Source organism: Manis pentadactyla, chromosome 14 (assembly GCF_030020395.1).
Source record: "Manis pentadactyla isolate mManPen7 chromosome 14, mManPen7.hap1, whole genome shotgun sequence".
Classification (NCBI taxonomy): Eukaryota; Metazoa; Chordata; class Mammalia; order Pholidota; family Manidae; genus Manis; species Manis pentadactyla.
The window spans coordinates 17,135,121-17,151,874 of NC_080032.1; the positions used below are offsets into that span (position 1 = coordinate 17,135,121).

At 46.0% G+C, this 16,754-nt stretch overlaps 1 protein-coding gene across 1 annotated transcript in view; it reads left to right on the plus strand.

Moving 5' to 3' along the window:
- NOS1 (nitric oxide synthase 1) overlaps window positions 1-16,754 on the plus strand; it is a 163,407-nt gene that overhangs the window by 67,372 nt on the left and 79,281 nt on the right. Inside the window, exon 2 of the mRNA XM_057491414.1 lies at window positions 15,153-16,304. Within this exon, the coding sequence (XP_057347397.1) occupies window positions 15,580-16,304 (725 nt within the window). The 5' untranslated portion in view covers window positions 15,153-15,579. The remainder of the gene's footprint in view (window positions 1-15,152; window positions 16,305-16,754) is intronic.

A 16,754-nucleotide genomic window follows, 5' to 3' on the forward strand; every position in this document is an offset into this window, starting at 1 on the left:
CCCATTCAAGCTGGATTCAAATTCAGGCACTGCTACTTATTCACTGTGTAACCTTTGGCGAATTATTTAAACTCTCTTTAAACCTCCTTCTCCTCTTCTGTAAACACGGGGATAACTCCATTTCACTTGATTATTGGAACCATTAAATGCTTGGTGTGTATTGGGTGCTCTGTAAGTTGATTAGCAAGGATGAGAACGGCCATTAGGAAAATCCAACTTAGACATTGACCTACACCCCTGACCGTTAGAGTTGCTCCCGACAACCTTCATTCCTAACCCCAAGGTGCAGTGGGGATGCAGATTTATCGGGCAGGGTCCCGCTGGGAAAGGGACAGCACCTGCAGCCGCAGTACTTCACTTTCAAGGTGACGTCGTGGAAGAGTTACTGAGGGACACAGTTGAAGCTCAGCAAGGATGAAGTATTCAGGGACCGGTAATGGGGGAGTGATGCCCACCCCAGGCCTGATGAGGCAGTGAGAGGGAACAGTGTTAGCGAAGCCCTCTGGGCCAAGGAACAGGGGCCACTGAAGCTGTGCTCAGAGAGGAAAGCAGACCTCTCCGACCACAGCACAGAGACAGGAGGAGCAGAGGAAGACAGAGCAGACTGCTTCTCCCTCTCATTTGTGCCTCCCAGGGACCACACCCAACCAAGAGCCACAGCTCTTGGTACCCATGGAGGTCAGCCTCCTCTTGGGGCCCAGAGAACTTTGGAGAAGGGTGGAGAATGGATTTGGGGCAGAGAATGAAGGACAACCAGCCGAGACTGAGGAAAGTGGAAGAGCTCACTTGGTGATCATCAATACCAACCCCAGTTTGTCAACTCTGAGCAGAGAGATGCTTCCCCTACCTGGGATGTGCTGGAATGTCTCCCATTTTCTGTGCAATCTTCATGAAATCCTCAAAATGAATCAGGCATTTCATTTCAAAAGCCAAAATACATCTGAAGGTACCGTGAGGAAATAGGAGGGGGCATTATAAAATCAGATGAGCAGTGCCAGGCATCGTGACATAGCCAGTAAATTGTAGGGTAGATTCCTGGGTAAATAAAGTGTCTGATCTATTGAGAAGGTAAGGCTTATTGAATAAGCTGCCAAAATAGCTTTGGTGTTCAGTCAACAAGTAACTGGTCTGGTGTCTGCTGCCTGTCTACGTGGTGTTGCTCTGAGCACATATCTGGAGGCTACGGCCAGCTGAGTCATACCTGCAGGTGCACATGTTGTGATGGGAAGAAGTTCTTGGATGCCAAAACAAGGTCTCTCTGTAGTGGTATCTCAGGGACCCTGTGATCTTGGGCTGACCTTCAAGAAGAGTAGTAGCTTAAACTTGGAGGAACTTTCTTGGTAAAAGCAGCATGATATTGTAGCAAGAACCCTGGAGTGGGAGCTGGGAGTCTTGTAGCTGAGCAATGATAACACTGGCCAGCATTCTTCACACACTTGCTAAGGGCCAGGTACTACATGACGTGCTGGTCTCACACAAGCACAGGTTTTCCAAAATGTGGTAGATACTCCTCTGGTGATACTCTTTTCTTTTTTTTTTTAATTGAGGTAAAATTCACATAATATAAAATGTATTGTTTTAAAGTACACGATTTTGCGGCATTTAGTACATCCACAGTATTTTACAACCATCGCCTCTGTCTAGTTCTAAAACATCTTAATCATTCCAAGAAGAAACCCTCTACCCACTAAGAAATTAAAAACAAATCTGCAAGCAAAAACTTACACATAAATGCTCATAGCAGCATTATTCATGAGTTCAAAAGGTTGAAACAGCCCAAATGTCCATCAATGGATGAATGGATAAGCAAAAGGTGGCATATCCATACAATGGAATATTATTCAGCCACGAAAATGGATAAAGTTCTGATAGTGGAACAGCGTGGATGACCCTTGAAAACATTGTGCTAAGTGAAAGAAACCAGACACCAAAGGCCACACATTGTAGGACTCCACTTAAATGAAATGCCCAGAACAGGCAAATCCATAGAGACAAAAAGCAGATTAGTGGTGGTCAGGCACTAAAGGGAGAGGGCAAAAAGGAGAGGCTGCTTAACTGGTACCAGTTTTTTAAAAAAATTTTATTTTTAAGTAATTTTAAGCTTACAGAAAAGTTGCAAAATAGTGCAGCATGTTTCTTTCTACCCCTTACCCAGCATCCCCTAACGTTAACATCATACAAAGCCACAGTACAATTATCAAGCATAGGAAATTAACAATGCTATATTATTAACTAAATCACAGACCTTATCTGAATTTTGCTTTTTTCACGGATGACCTTTTTCTGTTCCCAGATCTTATGTAGGAGCCCACACCACTTATACTGTGTATTTCTCCTTAGTTTCCTCCAATCTGTGACAGTTTGTCACAGATATTGCCTCTCATGAGTTTCACACTTTAGAAGATGACTACTTAGTTACTTTGTAGAATGTCCCTCAGTTTGAGTTTGTTCAGTGTTTTTTCATGATTGGAGTGAGGTGGGATCCATTTTTTTGTAATTTCCTCGTTCAAAATTTGCTTTGACAAATAATAGAAAAATGTAGTTGGCACCTTCATACCATGATTTCGTGAATGTTATTCCTTGGGATGAGGCTATCATAAGTAGTTACGGTACAAAGTGAGTCAACTTTAAGGAAAAATAGTAAGTAAATAATTGCATGGGTAAGACACAGGTATGGTGCAAAGATACAAAGGTGCTAAGACCACCTGGGGAAACATGACATTATTTCACGTAATCCTCACAACAGCCCTGCCAAGTAGATACTATTACTATTCACCACTTTAAGTGAATGGTGGTGAAGATGAAGAAACAGGCATAGAGATGCTAATGTCTTACCCAAAGCCGCACAATCAGTAGTAAATGGCAGAGTCTGGATTTGAACCCAAGATTTATAATCTGAGCTATGACATTCCCCTTAAGCCTTCCTTCCCACCTCTGTGATGTCAGCTTCTAGGCTGTTCACAGTAATGTCATCCTCTTTTCTCTGTGATTTTATTGCAGGGGAAAATTTGCGGAGCTCTGTTGGGTGAGGCTGAATCAGATGTGAATATGTTACTTAGTGCTGGGCAGGGGGTGTCTTCTAGTGGTTTACCAGGTACACTGGTACATAAGGAGATAGAGACCAGTCAGTTCAGGTGGGATCTGGGACTGTGTCCTCCATCCAAATGCAGGAAGGAGGCTGGTTTGCCATTCAATTCTTGTTGGAATGAGTAGGCATGGACTGGCTTGACATCGAAAGAAAAAGCTCTATTTAGAAAAAAAAGGGGTCACTCCAGGAAGGGTTTTTGTAAACACACTGAGGTGAGCGGAGCAAATGTGGGGTGAAAGGTGATGAGTGTGTGAAATTCTCCATTCTCAGTAGCTTTAACCCGGGGGAAATGAGGGCAGGGTGAGCATCAGCCAGCGGCCACAAGCTGGGACTCCGAGAGCTCTCAGGAAGGGGGACATCCCATCAAACACCAGGTCAACCAGGGCACCTAGGACAGGACCCAGATCGCTGACTACATCTGTCCCTTCATTGAGCAGCTTCCAAAGTACCCTGTTTCCCTTTAAAACTCACTATCTAGCAAGGGTCCCACAGTCAAATACCTACAGGGTTCTGGCAAGAAACAAATGAGTGAGGGGGTCAGCGTGGGAGCTGAGGGGCAGGGGAGAGCTCGTGTCCTACTTAAAGGGAGTGCTATCACCCACTCCAGCTGTTTATTAACATTTAGGAATGAAGGCCCAGCATAAATAAATACACCTCCCAGTATAACAAGAAACCCAGAAATTTGTATTCCTTGTGCAATTCCCAGTTTTTAAACAGTGGTAGCCAATTTAGGGAAAAAAAACATGCTTTTAACTGTGTTAACCAAACAAAACTTGTCTGTATACGTATGGGCTGTTGTTTGTATCATCTGACCAGAGCCTTCTGAAGCAAGTGATATCCTGGGTCTGAAGCACTTTTGTGCAGAACAGTTGATAGTTTGGATTGAAATTGAAATTTTATTTGGAATTGCCATTTTTGTAGGTCACAAAATAGTTGAATATCTGCAATTGTACTTGGTTCAACCCAATATTATCACCCTCCTTAGACTGGAGTGTTCTGCTTGAAGCTTTATGGGATGCCAGCAAGTAACACAGGCATTTAGAAGCAAACTGGACCAATGTTTCTCAAACTATAATGTGCGCTCCGATCACCCGGGGGGGGTCTTTTTCAAAAGCAGAGTCTGATTCATAGACCTGGGGTGGGGCCTGAGACTCTCCATTTCTGACCAGCTCTCAAGTGATGGCAGCTGATCCGTGGACTACACCTTATGTAGCAAGGCATCAGCCCATGTCCACCACTGGTGATTTTATGGACTACATTGAGATCCCCTCTTTGCAGCTCCTTTTTCTGAATTGAAATGTTGTTATCCAAGTATGTAAAGTCTCATTTATGTGTTCATAGATTTGTAATGGACCATGTTGTCATCTCCCTGCAGCTGCTTAGCAGGAAGTGAACTGATACCAGCTGTGGCAACCACCAGCTGGAATGGCGCTCTAGAACATGGCATGGGCTCCAGTTCTCTACAGTCACCACTGCTCCCTCTTACATCCCAACTGGCCTACTTCATTGAATAGCTATAGACTTGAAGATTGAGACTCTGATTTATCGAGCACCTACTATGTGCCAGGCACTTTGCTGTGTCCTGAGGCTACCACAGTGAACCAGAGAACCATGATCTCTGTCTGCAAGGAGTGTACAGCCTCATAGTTCATTTAGGATGATCCATTTTTGGAACAAAGTCGCTACTTGATAAAAGCTATATAAATGAAGGAATTACAGCAGACATCTGATACTGTGATCCTTATTTTAATTTTTTATTTTAAAAACTATATTGTCATGTATGGCTCCCTTAATCAGCACTAAATAAATATAATCAGCTTTTATCATAAGTGTGAATTTGGGCTTTTAAACATTTACCTTGCCAAGCAACTAGTATGGAGATCTATGGATCCCTGCAGGGCTACAAGATACCTGAAAATCCTGAAATTGTGTGCACAACTTTGGTGATGATTTGCCCCCTCCCTCCACTTATTAGTTTTCTCAGACCCACTGTTATCAGTCCTGGAGAGGCAGATAATAATTGGAAGTAGTTTACCAAGAAGGGAGGAATGAAGAAATAATTGGCTGCTTGAATTGATTTTGAATCATCAAGAAACAGTGAAACAACATAGGAAGGGCATCTGTCGAGGAGGCTGCACCTCACATCCTGAGATGAGCATTACTGTCACATATAGGACTCTGAGCAGATTTCCTAATTTCTTGGAGGAGGCAAGAAAAAGGAGCATAAACCTGAGTTTGAGAAGAAATGCAAGAGACCTGAATCCTATTTCTAAGTGTCTCTAAGAACCTTCAGCAAGTCCTTCTCCATTAATGAGCCTCAAACTCCTCATTTATAAAATATAGTGTTAATCCAGCGACCTCCACTCATATTGCAGACTGGGTCATGGAGTGCTGGAGAATCATATTAATGCTGTGGACCCTCTCCTCATGTAAATGCACATATGCATGTAGCCACAAAAGTTGTGCACACAATTCCACATTTTTAGGGTTCTCTGAGCCCTGTTGGGGGTCCACAGATTCCATATTATGGACTATTGGATAGAAATCCCCTGGAGTCTCTTTCAACTATGACTTAATTAATATCTTTGAGCCTCAGTTTCAACATCTATAAAATGGGAATGATGATATCGTGTCTTCATACGGTCGCTGCAAGAATGAAATTAGATAATTTAATAAGATGCTTACATATAAAAAAGTCAAATATTAGGCTGGACTATATGACACTGGTGAATTTGCAAAACTGCTAATTTAATATAGTTTAATGTAGTTTATAAAAAGCTCAATGAAAGATATTGCTGTAGATAGTTGATGATTTAGTCAGTAAATATTTATTTTGTGCTTACTAGGTACTAATGTATTTTAAGAGGAGAGTAGATTCTTTCTTTCAAATCAAAGCCGACTTATGCTACCTTAGAGTCCAGTGAACATCAAATGGATACCAAGCCTATCCCAGCCTTGGTGAGCTATTTTCCTCCCATCCTTGGCCCTCATCCCCACATCCATGCTAATGTAGGGCAACTGCAAATGCATTTTAGCCAATCTGAGAGACTTGAATTTTTACTTGAATTTAACCCATTTACATTTATTGCTTTTACTGTTATTTCTGACATACTTGGAGTTATTTACACCATTGTAGTTTGTGTGTTCCATTTAATGAGTTCTCCCTTTGCTGAAATTCATTTGTAACTGATTCAGGCCTATGTGGATGCTGTGATCTATGTACAGGGAACTTTCAAGTTAAGGGAGAAGATATTATCACTGCTCCCTTAAAAAAAAATTCCTGCTTCTTCTTCCTTCCATGGCATCTCTTGCCATCATCTTGACCCAGCTATCCTGTACCAGGGGCACCCAAGAATGCCAAGCATGAGAGGAGAAACTTGGTTGAGTCTCAAGTTAATACAGAGTGATATTTGGGGGGACACTGTTCTTGATGTCCTCTTCGAAATAAAGACTTGACATTGCCCCTACATTTGACATGTATGGTTTACAAAGTGCCCTTTATGCATCCATCTTATTTAATCTTCACAAAAACCTTGGAAGTAGTTGATATTACCTTTTCAATTTCACAAAAGGAAATTGAGAGTCAAAATGTTCAATGACCTGCCCAAGATTAAATGGCTGGTAAATGACCCAACTGGGGAATGAGCCAAATCAAGTGTATTTTCTGTAATCCCCCTTGATTCTCAGAATTGTGGAAATAATGTTATCAGGAAATGTTGACTCTTGCAGTATACTAGACCACAGCTAAATTATTTATTATGGAAGCAGAGTCTTAGCAACTGAGTTTCATTCCTTCTTATCCTGGCTTTCACCCCATTTTTGCCCCACCCTCTAATGCTCCCTCTCCCAGGAAATGGCGTCACATCCCATCTACTTGTGGGAGCCAGAAGCTGGGGAGCATCCATGGACACCTCCCTCTCCCTTACCCCCTTTATCCAATCAGTCTCCAGATCTTGTTGACTCAACCTCCTGAATATCTCCTAAATCTACCCACTTCCCTCCTTCTTTCTTTCACTGCCCTGATCCTAACCACCATCATCTCTCATCTCTGGCCTGCAGCAGCTTCCTAACTGGGCTCCCCATAGCCACCCTTCCCTTTCCCACCCATTTTCCATGCAGCAGCCAGAATGATCTTTTTAAAATCTAAGTCTGACCACAGACCTTCTTTTCTCAAAATGCTCCAAGGCTTGCCGTCATTGTAAGAATAAAGTCCAAAATCTTTAACTTGGCTCTCAAGAGACCTGCATGATCCGGCCCCTGAAGGCCTCTCCAGCTTTATTAGACACTGGCTTTCTCCTGCCACAGTGCCTCAGCTGACTGCTCCCCCCGACCCAGCACCTTCTCATGTGCTGCTCTCCTCCAGCCCTCACTCCTACCAGCCATCCCTGCATCTGGACACCTCTGTATCCTGACTCTTCCTCCAGGAAGGTCTCCCTGACCACCACCACCGTACATTAAGAGGAGTCCTGTCCATGTCCCCTTTAGAACCCTGTATTTCCACTTTGTTCTACTTGCTGCACTTATCATTGACGTCTCTCTCCACCCACTCCCTCCACTCCCAGTTTGTGAGCTCTGCAGGCCGGGATGTGGTCTCTAGTCCATCCCTGCATTCCCAGTGCCGAACTTTTAAGTGGCCCCAGTGGGAGCTACGTAAGAGTTGATAGTGAAGGAGTGGATGGTGTGAATGAAAAATAACAGGAAGGAAGGGAAGGACAGAAAAGAAGGGGAAGAAGAAAAAGTCAAAGAGGGTAAAGCTTATTGGGAGCAGAAAATGTGTGCCAACTTTTTAAATGATTCTTAAGAAAATTTTCAGAGACCATTGGTAATATGTTTCCTTTTTATAGTAATGAAGCTATTCTGTTGGCCATGATTATGTTCACATACCTGACCTGAAATAGTTCATTTTCCTTGAGGTAAATGTGACTTAAAGTGACTCTACAAATAATAGTCAACAGTGCCATACACTTTACATGGATTATCCCGTCAAATGTATTCCCATTTAACGATTCCATGGTATTTACTAGTTAGACACCATCAACAAGGAAGAAACCATCATTGTTCCTCTTTTACAGATGAGGAATCTCAGACTGACAGTGGTAGAGGTGGGTCAAAAACCCTTGTCTTTTTGGCTTCGGGGCCTATGCCTTTGCTGCTACATAACACCTCCAGCGATGGGGCATGTCTGGCAAGGGTGGGAGGCAAAGGTGCATCTGTGGAGATTTTTGTACCATGGAGGGGACTATGGATGGAAGGAATCTAAGAACCTTAGCCCCAAACCCTGGAATTTCCTATCTGTATGATAGATATAGTGCTCTGTAGCTGGCTGAACTAGCTCATAAAAATAAGCTTTGCAAAATAAAGATGAAATGAAGTTTCTAGAATTCCTCAGATCCATTACACAATGGGTACAGCATCCTTTTAGCTCTCTCCTGTTGGTGAACTGGACCAGGGCCACCCCTAGCCGCCCCTACTGACGTTGACTCACCGCCAGTGTCCACAGCCTGCGTGTCTGGCTGCCTCTCTTGAATTCCATGTTCTGACTCTGAATCCTGCTCTTTTGGTGATCTGAGGGGTAGCTGGTAATAGGCTCCTGCATTGGAAAAGAGAACCAATCTGTGTGTCCAAAGTATTTACCTGGTCCTTCAGCACAAAGTGCTGTAAGCAACATATGTCCATTTGATACCACAGACAGTCAATAAAATCATGGCTGATTGCATTAGTAATAGTAATGGGTAAAAGATTCATTTATTGGATAACTATTAGTAATAGCAATAAGTAAAGGATTCATTTATTGGATTTACTGGCCCATTTATTGGATTTATAGATCCATGTATTGGCACTTACCATAGTGTATGGTGCACTGAGAACTCAGAAAATATTATCTCATTCCAGCCTCACGAACACCTTGAAGACATGCTGTTATCATCCCCATTTTATAGATGCAGAAACTATGGCTCAGAAAGTTTAAGCAACTTGCCTATCTACACAAAGCCAAGTGGAGAAGTTAGGGTTCAAATACAAGGTCTGACATCAAAGACCCTGCTCTCCTTTTAAAGATGATACGAAAGCATAATTAAAAATATATATATAACAACATAAAAGAATATACAATAAAATGTCAACTTTCCTCCCACCCACGCCTAGCGTCCCTATTCCCTTTCCTAGAAACAGCCACTGTTACCAATATCTTGGGTGTTTTCCCAGAGATATTTAGTGTGTCACCAAGCTTATATGGAAGTATGGTAATTACATAGGATGGCTATGTAAATATATATTAGTGTTCTCCACCTTGCTTTTTAAATTTAACGGTGTATCTTGAAAATCACTCCCCACTGGTCCTTTTAGAACTAATCCCCTCATATTTAATGCCTGCATAGAATTCCACTGTAGGGCTGTGCCGTAGTCATTTATGGAATAGTTCCCTATTAATAGTGCTCAGATTTTTCCTATCTCGTTACTCTGAACAGCCCTGCAAGGAAGCGTCATGTGTGTGTGTTTAAGGGTGTTCCTTCTAGTGTAACTGCAGAAAAGAGTCCTAAAAATTGAATTGCCAGGCCTAAGATCTGTGTATTTTAAATATGGGGGTAGGTATTATCAAACTGCTATTCAAAGGGCTTGTACAGAGCAGCGATGTGAGAGGGGTCTGGTTTCCCAAAGTTTCATGACAGCATGTACTATCAGACTAAACAGTCATTAATCCGCAGGCTCCTAACGCTAATAGGCTCGTTGCTGCCATGTGGACGTTACATCTGGGAAGATCAAAGTCATCATAGGTGAACTATGGGCATGAAACTGGGGGGAATTACAAGTCTGGGGAGACCCCATGGGACAGGGTGCTCATGTTTCTGGGATCCCCAAGGTCCAGAGCGCCAGCATGCCCCCCTGACTTCCAGAGCTTGGTAGATCTATAGCTATGACTTGCCAGCGTGGGAGAAAGCACATCAGCTTGACTCCCAGGCAGTGTTCTCTCTGGGGAAAGACTGCAAATTAACAGTTCAGGAGATGGAAGGAAGTTGGTTGTTTTGTTGTGATTTGTTGTTTTTATTTTAAAGAGCCCAGTTGGGTTACAGTTTTGGTCTTTTCCTTGTGCTTGTGTTGAGGGTGGTAGTGTTTTGTTTTGTTTTTAAGACCTGGAGGACATGGAATTTGTTTATAAATGAGATTGGAGAGAGATGGGAAACAGGGCTGTAACTCCATTAGAGATTTCTGTGGTTGCGTGAACTGAAAACCCCCAGGAGTTCACAGGCTGGGTGTTGTTTTAATATTGTTCATTTAGAAGGTAAAACACATGTAATTAAAAAAAAATTTTAATGATATTCAAATAGAAAAAAAAAAGTCAGTGTAAAGAATGTCTCCCTCCTACTTCTAGTATTCCTCATAAGAGGCAACCAGTGATACTCATTCCTTCCAGAATATTCTCGGCATATATTCTGTAATTCTCTGCATGTGCAGAATTTACACATTTGCACCTTTCTTTTTCTATATAATGGTATATCTTGGAGCTCTTTTCCTACCTGTAAATAGAGATCTGCTTCAATCCTTTTGATGAAACATTGATTGTACAAGTGGGGTCAGATTTCAAATGACATTTGGACAGCAGGATGTTGGATGCTGGACTATATTAGCCTGGGTGACACCCTACTATTACCTGTCGCATCACATGGTTCTTTGTGGATTTTCCCTCTCCTTCCTCCTGCCCCTCATCACACCTATTCCCAGTGGTCATCCTCAAAAACTAGTAAGATATGTACCAGCCTTCTGTGCCATTTTTCTCATTTCTTTAGAAAGAAGAAATATCTTCTGCCTGGCTAAGTTATCAGCAGAGTCTCGATGGGGTGTAAGGGATTCTGGGAAATGGAGGAGCTCTAACCCAGGATCCAGGAAGCTCAGAGACCCCAGACTTACGCTGTCCTGTGTGTGATTTTTAATGTAAGCCAGGTGTGTGATTTGAAACTGTATCCTCACATTAAGAGATTGTAAAGGCAACAGGTAAAATTAAATTTAATAATTATTTTGCTTAACCCAATATATTGGAAATGGTGTCAGTTTAGCAGGTAATCAATATTGAAAAATTATTGAGATATCTTTGTCCTTTTTTTCATACCAGCTTTGAAACCCAAAGTGCGTTTTCCTCTTGTAGCAATTGCAGTGGAACAAGCCACGGTTCCGGAGCTCAGTGGCCACATGTGGCTGGTAGCTGCCCTACTGGACAGCACAGCTCTAGACCCCCTGACTGTCACTGATCCATGCTGACTAAACCACTAGCTTCTCCAGGCCTGTTTCCTCACTTTTGAAAGAGAGAGCCGGGCCAGATGGTGTCAACAGCTCCTCTCCATCCTGCTGTCCGCTGGCTCCCAGTGCTAAAAATAGAAAGCCACGGGCACAAGCCACAGGACAAGAGGGCCTCCTGTTGCACCTTAATTTCCCCATCCATAAAATGGGGACAATCTCGTGACCTTGGTCAGGGGGAGGATGATAACTGTGGCTGCAGATGAGGATGTGCTTTGAGGTGGAGGAGGAGGGAGGCATGGCGCTGTGGTATTGTCTTCAGGATTAGGATTAACCCTGGTGAGCTCAGAGCCTACTCCCTCCACAGGGCAGCCTCCTGGGTTTACTTCTTGGGACCTCAGTCACCTTGTCCATCTGTAAGGTAGGGACAAAAATGGCACTTACCTCATCCAGTTGCTGTCAGTATTAAATAAGACACCCATGCAGAGGTCTCAGAGCCACGCTTAGCGCACAGTAGACACTCCATGCCTCCCAACGGCTGTTGTTACCATCCTCCGGTTGTGGAAATGTGGCCCAGGATGGGGAGTGGCTTGCCCAAGGTCGCACAGCAAGATGGTAGTAGCAGACGCTGGCCTATTTTGGCTCCCTCCTTCTCCCTGGCAGTCGTCCTCGAAAGTCAGCCGCTCATTTCCTCGCAGCGAGGTAAGTGAAATAAGTACACCCAAACCCACTGAACTACTCCAAGGAGGCCCGCGTCCAAGTATTGTTTCCATGGTATGTTCTCTGGTGCGCATGCACTTGTGATTTTCTTAAATTCGTGGCTCCAAAGGGTGGAGGCTGGGTTGGCAGGATATGCTACCCCAGCGCCCTGCTCCTGTGCTCCATGCCCCATACCGTGGCCGGAATGATAGTCTTCAGTGTCATTTCAAGCAAAGGCCCCCCTTCTAGATGGCATGTGACGTTCTGATGGCAAGGCTGTGATGGAGGGAAATTGCACTGAATCATCTCATATTCTATAACAGTATCAGGAAGCCCTTTCCTCTGAGCATTCATTCCATGGCATTGGGAAGGACCCTGCACCTGCTGTTTTATTTAATCTTCCCAGTTACCTAGGGAGGCGGCAATTTCTTAATGACCACATATCACAGATAAGGGAACTGAGATTCAGAGAAAATAAAGAACTCAGCCCGAAACACGGGCAGAGCCAGAAAGGGCCTTCAAAACCTTCCTTGTGGCAGAGGGGTGGCCAGCAATTTAGGGGGCCCCAGATTTAGGAGCCCCCTGGACACTGGACACTTGCAAGTGGGGACAAGTGGGTCTTTCCCTATAGCGGCTTAATTTATTCATCTGTAAAATGGGGATAAACAAACCTGACCGTGGGTAAAAATACAGCAGAAGATAAGGATGTGTTCTGAGGAAGGAAAGGAGGAAATCAGAGTATTTTTGTAAGGTTGACCATGGTGGGTGCTCAGAAATCACTTAGACACGGGGCCTCTTCTTCCTGTCTCCCTGTCTCGTTATCAGCAGACACTGCATATTCCTGTCTCTCCCAAGCCCAGCCTCTTTCCAATTCCTTCCAAAGATCGAGTTGCCTTTCTGGGGCCAAAGTCTGAGAAACAGCACCCCAGTTTTCCCGAGCACCAGCCAGCAGCCCTCTCTGATTTAGTAAGCAGCTGAGAAAGAGAGAGAGAAAGCCAAGAGTGGCTGGGGAGGCTTCTGGATCATTTTCTTTTTCCTGTTTTCTGAAGCCAAGCCAGGATCTATCCTTGTTAAGGTCTGGCCCGTACCAGTGTGCAGAGAGCAGAGCTCAGAGGCCTCGCTTCCCCCAAGAGCTCACCTTCAAGTCCCTTCCTTAATTAGAGAATGGAGTCCAATGCCAACCTCGGACACTCAAGAGAGATCTCGAGGTCTCAGCTGTCTCTGCCTCCAGCTAAACAAGGAGCATCCTGGGTTTGGTACCCAGAGGAGAAGGGGCTCATGGAGAGTTAAGGAAGCAAAGGGGAGGGCCAGGCCAGTGCGCCCCAGGGAGGAAGGACACAGTGGTTCTGGATGGCTTTCTCTGCAGGCCAGTCCCCAGCAGCAAGACGCTGAAAGACACTTGGTTGGTTGACATACGGGCCACACACACTCACACACACGGCAGAGAAATGACACAGCTTGCGGGTGATGCATGAATACACATAGAGAAACACACACACACAGCAACGCCAGATGGAGAACGCGGCCCGGGCTGGGCCCGAGTAGTCATTATTCTCTCACCCACACAGAGGGGCTGGCAGAGTTGCATAATACAAGCTGCAAGAGGGGAGGCTCAACCTGCTAACCACCCCCACCCCGAGGGGATCCAGGAAGTGGTGCCTCTGTGGGGGAGGGGCAGGGCGTGTCTGCACCCACCTCCTGCTCTCAGGCATTGGGAACTTGCCAGTTACCTAAGCCCTAGGGGGACCCCAAGAATTCACTAAAGGGGAAACGAGTATCACCTAGTTCATAGTGGCAGATGGGGTCTCCCCCTCGTGCTAAACCTGGTGAGGATGCGGGCAGGAAGGGGTGCCCGCATAGAGATGAACTGGGGCTTAAGCTTGGGATGGAGAAGAAGATGGGGCACGGGGCGGGGAGGGTTCTCGGCTGCCCCAACCTGCCGCTGCTCCACCCCCAACCCACAGGTCACCTGCCCCAACGCAGACATATAAGACACACGTAGCTGCCTGCTGCATACATGCCACAGGTACACCTCCAGCTGGTTCCCCTGTTGGCCTTTGGTATCCCAACTGTACCCCATTTCCCCAAGCCTGGGGGAATTGGTAGGATTTGAGAAAATGAGAATATAAAATTTTTAAAGCTGGAGTGTAAGTTTAAAAGCTCAGGCTCAAGAATGGGTCTGACCTGGGTTTGAATCCTCCCTCTGATGTGACCTTGGACAAGTGACTAATCTTTCCCGAGCCTTGGTCTTCTCATCTATTGAAGGGTAACTGAGAATCCAAGGAAAAAAAACGATACCTTAGGAGCGTACATGCCCAATATTTAATGTGTTTAGTCTTTTGAGATTTTTCTTCTTCATTCAACAAATATTTATTGAGCACCTGCCACCCGCTTACAGTAACCCTAGGGGTACACAGGCCATTCTTCCTAATGTTTCTCTGCTAGGGTTCCAGATGGTCTGGGAAGTTCAGAGGTCCTCCAGAGGTTTGTGTAGACCCATGTCTTTAGTATTTATTTTACCAAATTTGATTTATAATTGTTTGTAATGTGGTGAAGTCTGTCCTTTTAAGCCTGGAGCAAGCTAATAATTACAAAAGTGGTCATAAAGGCCAATCGCCATCCCTTGTTGGTGGCTCCACGGGAGGTGGCATTTTCCCTTTCCTGTGGGTTTCTGGAAGGGGCTTTGGGAGTGGCCAGAATGGAGAGCCCACAGATCTGGGCCAGCTGAGCTCCTGACCTGTGAATGGAAAATATTTGCAAAACACAGAGCCAAAGGCCACGTGACATGTTGGAGCGGTGATGTCTCATGGTGGGAGAGAGATAAGAGAGGTCTTATGATTCTTGCCATTTGATTTCTGGGGCTGATTGTGGTTTCTCTTGGAAGACCCTTGGTCTTGGAGGGCTTTGATCTTGGAGATGAAGCCAGGCAATTTGCAGCTAATGGGGAAGGTGTCCCCTCGAGGAAGAAGCATTTCATTTCTAGGTTGGCTTCAAAACTCCAAAGCATCTTCACGGCTAGACTTCTCTGTTGGCTACATTTTCCATCTGAGTTTGGAAGGTGGTGTCGGCTGCTCCTCATCACTCTCCATTTTAAAATTCTCTCCATCTCCTCCCTTGTTCCTTCTCTTCATCTCAGGAAGCCCCAGATCTGATCTGCACCTAACGGGTCCACGATGCCCCGAGAATAGTCCACACTAGCGTGCGTCCCCTCTCAACACCTCCAGACATGTCTCCTCCCCAGTCTGCCTGACCTGTGGCTTAGGGACACGTCCTGCCCTGACGTCTGCCTGCTCAACCATCACTTCCTAGAGAACAGGGAGGAGGGCAGACGCATGAAATCATGCCACCCCTAGCCGGACAGCAATGAGTGGGTGACGCTGAGTTGACGTCAACGCCAGAGGAAACCAAAGCCCGGGCGCAGCTCATTCTCGAGACTCTGCACAGCGCCAGCAGCTCCAGCCACCAGCTCCTTCTCTGGACGCAGCCCGAAGCCTGGCTCCTCCTGGTGAAACCGTCTTGGCTTGACATACTTTGAGGTCCTCAAAGCTCGGACGCCAGACACCATGGAGAACCACGTGTTCAGTGTTCAGCAAATCCAACCCAATGTCATCTCTGTCCGCCTCTTCAAGCGCAAAGTGGGGGGCCTGGGATTCCTGGTGAAGGAGCGGGTGAGCAAGCCGCCTGTGATCATCTCCGACTTGATACGAGGGGGTGCCGCGGAGCAGAGTGGCCTCATCCAGGCCGGAGACATCATTCTAGCGGTCAACGGCCAGCCCTTGGTGGACCTGAGCTATGACTGCGCCCTGGAGGTGCTCAGGGGCATTGCCTCTGAGACCCATGTGGTCCTCATTTTGAGGGGCCCTGAGGGCTTCACCACACACCTGGAGACCACATTCACTGGGGACGGGACCCCCAAGACCATCCGGGTCACACGGCCCCTGGGTCCCCCCACCACCACTGTCGATCTGTCTCATCAGCCATTGGCCAGCAAAGAGCAGCCCCTGGCAGTGGACGGGGCTGTGGGTCCTGGTAATGGACCGCAGCATGCCCAAGGCAATGGGCAGGAAGCCACCTCGCTCTCCCACACCAACGGTCTGGCTCCCAGGCCCCCACACCAGGATCCTGCCAAGAGAAGTGCTGGGGTGACCCTCCAGGGCAGTGGGGAGAATAATGAGCTGCTCAGAGAGATAGAGCCTGTGCTGAACCTTCTCACCAGTGGGGGCAAGGGAATCAATGGAGGGGGACCTGCCAAGGTGGAAAGAAAAGATGCAGAAGTCCAGGTGGACAGGTAAGCCCCACAGGTGCATGCCTGTGTGTGTGTGCGTGTGTGTGTATTGTGCGCTAGCATATACTGCCACTGCCTCAGAGTCCAGAAGCCAGCCTGAGGTGCCCCAGACATCTGCAGAGGCACGTCCACTAACCACACTTGCCTCTTTCCCTTAAAACTGCAATTGGAAGAGCAGAATGGGCCTAACTTCTAGTGTCTCCCTTGCCTTGAAACCCAGAGCTAATGAGCATGGTAACTGAGGTCATGTCTTCCAGCAGCCCCACAAGATGGGCATTTTTGCAGTCCCCATTTCCTAGGTGAGAGACTGAGGCTCAGTGAGGTGGCGGGAGCCTCTCCCGAGGTCACCCAGCATGTGAGAGGCTTGTGTGCATGGCAGTCTTCCATGGGGTGGATGCTAACTAAGGCATCCTTAGAAGAGAGAGAGGACAAGCCGAGCCCTGGGCAGCCCTC